A 6,000-nucleotide genomic window follows, 5' to 3' on the forward strand; every position below is an offset into this window, starting at 1 on the left:
GTTTCATTGGAGTGTAGATATTTATAGGTATATGAGATGTTTACATAATGGAAATGTTTATATATGACTGAGATGTGTGAATGACTGAGGTCAGGACTTGAGTAAGTGGCTATAGACAGACAGTATACACAGTACTGTATCAATTGAATGAAGGAGTGACATTTTCGGAATGGCTCTTGCTGACAGGGCACCAATGGGGGTGGAGAACACCCTGGGGAGACGGGGCAACCCTCAGGCGCCCCTTGCCCCCTGGTATAGTATTTCTGCTTTCTGTCTTTCTGTCCTCCACCCCTCATTAACCCCATCCCCTGTCTGTCTTCCTGCTTTCTGTGATGCAGTGGAAGCCATACTTTGCCCCCCACTTTCACTCCCTAGTTAGACATACTTAGCCCCCCCCCCTTTCACTCCCTAGTTAGACATACTTAGCCCCCCCCTTTCACTCCCTAGTTAGACATACTTAGCCCCCCCCCCTTTCACTCCCTAGTTAGACATACTTAGCCCCCCCCCTTTCACTCCCTAGTTAGACATACTTAGCCCCCCCCCCTTTCACTCCCTAGTTAGACATACTTAGCCCCCCCCCTTTCACTCCCTAGTTAGACATACTTAGCCCCCCCCTTCACTCCCTAGTTAGACATACTTAGCCCCCCCCCTTTCACTCCCTAGTTAGACATACTTAGCTCCCCCCCTTTCACTCCCTAGTTAGACATACTTAGCTCCCCCCCTTTCACTCCCTAGTTAGACATACTTAGCCAGCAACAAACCAGCAAGACACTGGGTCTCCTAATTGGTAGTCTAATGTTAGCGGCATAACACAATAGTCAGATCCTCAAAACATGATAACCTGGGCCAGCATGTCTACCACTGCAGCAGAGCTACCTGTCCTTTACTGTGCTGAATGTGCTCGTCCCTGCCTGTAGTCTAGCTGAACAGAAACGGTGTTTAAACTCTTATCACCGTGGGTGTAGTGTGTAATGTTGTGACATTGGTGTTGTGCTCCTCCTATGTGAAGTAATGTTGTCAGTGTTTTACGATGTTACGTCAGCTGCTGAATCATGAGCTGGGATGTCACTGTTTTTAACCACTGTAACATGGTATTAGTTTAATGGATGGTTTGACAGCATGACTGCTGTGTGCTGTTAGATATCCCTCCTCCTAGCCCTGTGTTGTTACAGACCATCTGTGTTTATCTGTTGGCGATGCAATACTGCATGTGTTTCTTTTCTGTCCCCAGGGTCGGGATGGATTACCCATACCTGGATGTTGGCATAAGGTTTGTACAGCAACACTACTTCTATGAAGCCCTTTTTGGGTGTTAGGTTGTATTAAGGTATCTGCATACTAGGTTCGGTTCGCTCCTAGCAGAACTCGGCTAAGGGAAGTGAACATCTGTGCCTCGCTTAGTCCCTTAATAAAAGGCCTTCTCTTAAAAAAATACAAAAAGTGGGAATAGTACTGTAGTATCTTGAGAAGCTGTAGTCAGTATACACTTCCTCAAAATAGTCATCATTAATCTAAGATAACTCAAGAAATCTGTCATTAATTTTAGTCGCCCAATTTTACATCTAACTAAGATGTTTGGTGCAGTATTTTTATGTGAAAAAATGTCGTCTCTCGTTAAATGACAACAAACACTTAATTGAAGAATCCCTGTTGTTGACCAATGACCGACGAAGGGGCGTAGACTTCGGCTACCGGCTTTGGCTTGCCTCGAGAAAACATTTGTGTGCACAAACGAACAAAAACGGCACAAAATGTTGTCATAATGTATGCACAAACTGTTTCAGATGGGAACCATTCAGACGCCTTTAGGGGTGTTTAAGAACTTATATTTCATCTTACATAATGTACGGTGTCATTGTACATAGTGTACGGTGTCATTGTACATAGTGTACGGTGTCATTGTACATAGTGTACGGTGTCATTGTACATTATTATTTGCCTCCTAGTGAATGTGTGTCTCTGCTTTTGCTCTTTTTCAGTGATGACTGACCCGGGACCTGGGATCTGTACATATCGATATATATTTTTCAAATAAAACTCAAGTGTTGTTTTTTGTTGTTGTTGCCAATTCTAATTTAATATATTGAGTTTTTCGTATTGGAATTTAGATTGTGGGTCTATCACAATCAATATTGTTTACTTTTTGCATATGAAAAGAAAACTAGTTTTTTTTAGTTTAGAGATGACTTACAAGAAGGATATCATGCACACAAAGAGGGGAGACTGGTGACAAACGGAAAGCAGCAGCAACACCTACCGGATGGACAAATGTTGCTGCTTTTATCTATATGGGAAGAAATAAATCATTGATTCTGACGAACAGGCTCACTAGTGTTCCCATATTGGAGTGTACAACTCAGCCTGCACCTTGCAAACAAATCTACCCCATCACTCCTGTGATCGCTGTTTGCTTTGAAAGGACCAGTCTATATGGGGAGAAATAAATCATTGATTCTGACGAACAGGCTCACTAGTGTTCCCATATTGGAGTGTACAACTCAGCCTGCACCTTGCAAACAAATCTACCCCATCACTCCTGTGATCGCTGTTTGCTTTGAAAGGACCAGTCTATATGGGGAGAAATAAATCATTGATTCTGACGAACAGGCTCACTAGTGTTCCCATATTGGAGTGTACAACTCAGCCTGCACCTTGCAAACAAATCTACCCCATCACTCCTGTGATCGCTGTTTGCTTTGAAAGGACCAGTCTATATGGGGAGAAATAAATCATTGATTCTGACGAACAGGCTCACTAGTGTTCCCATATTGGAGTGTACAACTCAGCCTGCACCTTGCAAACAAATCTACCCCATCACTCCTGTGATCGCTGTTTGCTTTGAAAGGACCAGTCCTCACGGCAGGGACCCAATGCCAGGTACCCATCCCAACCTTAGGAGAGAGGTATGGGGAGGCACAGAGGATGGCCCTCACAGTTGAATAGGAGCCACACAGACTGACTGCGCTGGACAGAGACAGATGGCTACACCAGCATGGAGGAAATATGGCTTTCACTCTTCAGCTGCAATCCTAACTGGTACTGGAGGGACTTGATTCAAACACCAGATCCCTCACAACAAATTACAGACACACACTAGCTTAGATGAATGGATTTATTTCAAGACCTTCTAAATCCCTTAGCAGTGTGTTATCCATTACATGCAGTTGTGTGTTTTTGTCATAATGTGTGTAAAAACTAATCAGATCTGAAATGAACACATGTTTTAATACCATGATGTTTCGATGGCTTTTTAGATTTAACCTTTGTCTGTAGTCGTTTTCTTAAATGTGTTTCATGTTTAGATCAATATTGGTTTAAAATGTTTTAGAATGTTTATAATGGTTTCACAGTTGTTGCATCAAATGCGTTCTCATTCCTCTGAGTGCTCTAACCAGTTCATTGACACAGAACACTGTAAAACTTTGTAGATACATATAATGAGATATTCCTGTGTGTAGGTTTTGTGGAAATTCCTTGGATCTGTCTTATATTCAAGTTACATACATTTTCATTTCATACATAGCCCCTGAAAAAGTTTGAGCTATTCAAACAGTCAGATTTAGATGTTCATGTCAAATGAATGATAGCAAGCCTAAAAAAGGGTCAGGACTTTTTACATCTGACATCAAGGTAGAAATAAAATACATATTTTCAAAGCTACCAGGTGGGCTTATTGGGCTAATTATTGTTTGTTCTAGATACATGCAGTATTTAAGTTGTCGGTCATATTAAATACTATTTCAAATGGACATTGTTGTCTTTTTAATTATGAAGTTTGAGTTGTATTTTATTATCTACTGTTGGTGGTAAGGTCATAGGCGTTCATGGCCTACTTCCATTGATGTTATAAGAAGCTAACTAATTTGTTTTAGATATATAACTACGGAATACATATCAGGAACATCCTAAGTGAATTGCCTAGTTAAATAAAGGTTAACTAAAAAAGAGTCACACCTCAGACATCACCCCTTTAGTAGGTTGTAGCCACCGCAAACTATAGCCTGTAGCTCCTGTACTTCAGGATAGTGGGGTCCACAGTGCAGGAACAGGAGTCTTCTGGCCCTGGAGATCAGAGCGAGAGATGGACCTGGACAACCACTATGGGAGGGAGACAGGGGGAGGACAATGGAAGAGAGAAAATAAAAGAGATGATGGTGAGAGGCGATAAGGGGACGTGGGGATCAGAGAGAGATGGACCTGGACAACCACTATGGGAGGGAGACAGGGGGAGGACAATGGAAGAGAGAAAATAAAAGAGATGATGGTGAGAGGCGATAAGGGGACGTGGGGATCAGAGAGAGATGGACCTGGACAACCACTATGGGAGGGAGACAGGGGAGGACAATGGAAGAGAGAAAATAAAAGAGATGATGGTGAGAGGCGATAAGGGGACGTGGGGATCAGAGAGAGATGGACCTGGACAACCACTATGGGAGGGAGACAGGGGAGGACAATGGAAGAGAGAAAATAAAAGAGATGATGGTGAGAGGCGATAAGGGGACGTGGGGATCAGAGAGATGGTGAAGTGGAGCCAGAAACAGGAAAAGGGCGTAGTACGGAGGGTGGAAAAGAGATATAAGATTGTTTCACCTACAACAATAAAGCTATACAAATGAGAGATCAATTTGAGGAGTATCATAATTATTAACCTTTTCTTTCTAATATAAAAAACTATTTGGCACAAATTGTTGATAAACAGTTACAGTTGAAGTCGGAAGTTTACATACACCTTAGCTAAATACATTTAAACTCAGTTTTTCACAATTCCAGACATTTAATCCAAGTAACAATTCCCTGTCTTAGGTCAGTTAGGATCACCACTTTATTTTAAGAATGAAATGTCAGAATAATAGTTGAGAGAATTATTTATTTCAGCTTTTATTTCTTTCATTACATTCCCAGTGGGTCACAAGTTTACATACACTCAATTAGCATTTGGTAGCATTGCCTTTAAATTGTTTAACTTGGGTCAAACGTTTCAGATAGCCTTCCACAAGCTTCCCACAATAAGCTGGGTGAATTTTGGCCCATTCCTCCTGACAGAGCTGGTGTAACTGAGTCAGGTTTGTAGGCCTCCTTGCTTGCACACACTTTTTCAGGTCTGCCCAGCAATCTTCTATAGGATGAGGTCTTCAGTTCTGCCTACAAATGTTCTATAGGATGAGGTCAGGGCTTTGTGATGGCTACTCCAATACCGTGACATTGTTGTCCTTAAGCCGTTTTGTCACAACTTTGGAAGTGTGCTTGGGGTCATTGTCCATTTGGAGGACCCATTTGCGACCAAGTTTTAACTTCCTGACTGATGTCTTGAGATGTTGCTTCATTATATCCACATAATTTTCCTGCCTCACCATTTTGTGAAGTGCACCAGTCTCTCCTGCAGCAAAGCACCCCCACAACATGATGCTGCCACCCCCATGCTTCACGGTTGGGATGATGTTCGGTTTGCCAGCCTCAATCTTTTTCCTCCAAACATAACGACGGTCATTATGGCTAAACAGTTCTATTTTTGTTTCATCCGACCAGAGGACATTTCTCCAGAAAGTACGATCTTTGTCCCCATGTGCAGTTGCAAACCGTAGTCTGGCTTTTTATGGCGGTTTTGGAGCAGTGGCTTCTTCCTTGCTGAGCGGCTTTTCAGGTTATTTCGATATAAGACTCTGCTGTTGTTCTGGGATTGATTCGCACTTTTCGCACCAAAGTATGTTCATCTCTAGGAGACAATGCATCTCCTTCCTGAGCGGTATGACGGCTGTGTGGTCCCATGGTGTTTATACTTGCGTACTATTGTTTGTACAGATGAACGTGGTACCTTCAGGCGTTTGGAAATTGCTCCCAAGGATGAACCAGACGTGTGGAGGTCTGTGGAGGTCTTGGCTGATTTCTTTTGATTTTCCCATGATGTCAAGCAAAGAGGCACTGCGTTTGAAGGTAGGCCTTGAAATGCATCCACAGGTACACCTCCAATGGACTCAAATGATGTCAATTAGCCTATCAGAA

At 42.6% G+C, this 6,000-nt stretch overlaps 1 protein-coding gene across 3 annotated transcripts in view; it reads left to right on the plus strand.

The window, feature by feature from the left end:
- LOC109878718 (collagen alpha-1(XXIII) chain) overlaps positions 1 to 3,749 on the plus strand; it is a 115,651-nt gene extending 111,902 nt beyond the window's left edge. For 2 of the 3 annotated variants that reach the window (XM_031808827.1, XM_031808828.1), the window contains 3 exons: positions 187 to 252; positions 1,232 to 1,270; positions 1,980 to 3,749. In XM_031808827.1, the coding sequence (XP_031664687.1) occupies positions 187 to 252; positions 1,232 to 1,270; positions 1,980 to 1,982 (108 nt within the window). In that variant the 3' untranslated portion in view covers positions 1,983 to 3,749. The remainder of the gene's footprint in view (positions 1 to 186; positions 253 to 1,231; positions 1,271 to 1,979) is intronic. The other variant, XM_031808829.1, reaches the window with a different exon arrangement.
- The last annotated feature ends 2,251 nt before the right edge of the window (positions 3,750 to 6,000 follow it).

This window comes from Oncorhynchus kisutch, linkage group LG29 (genome assembly GCF_002021735.2).
Source record: "Oncorhynchus kisutch isolate 150728-3 linkage group LG29, Okis_V2, whole genome shotgun sequence".
Classification (NCBI taxonomy): Eukaryota; Metazoa; Chordata; class Actinopteri; order Salmoniformes; family Salmonidae; genus Oncorhynchus; species Oncorhynchus kisutch.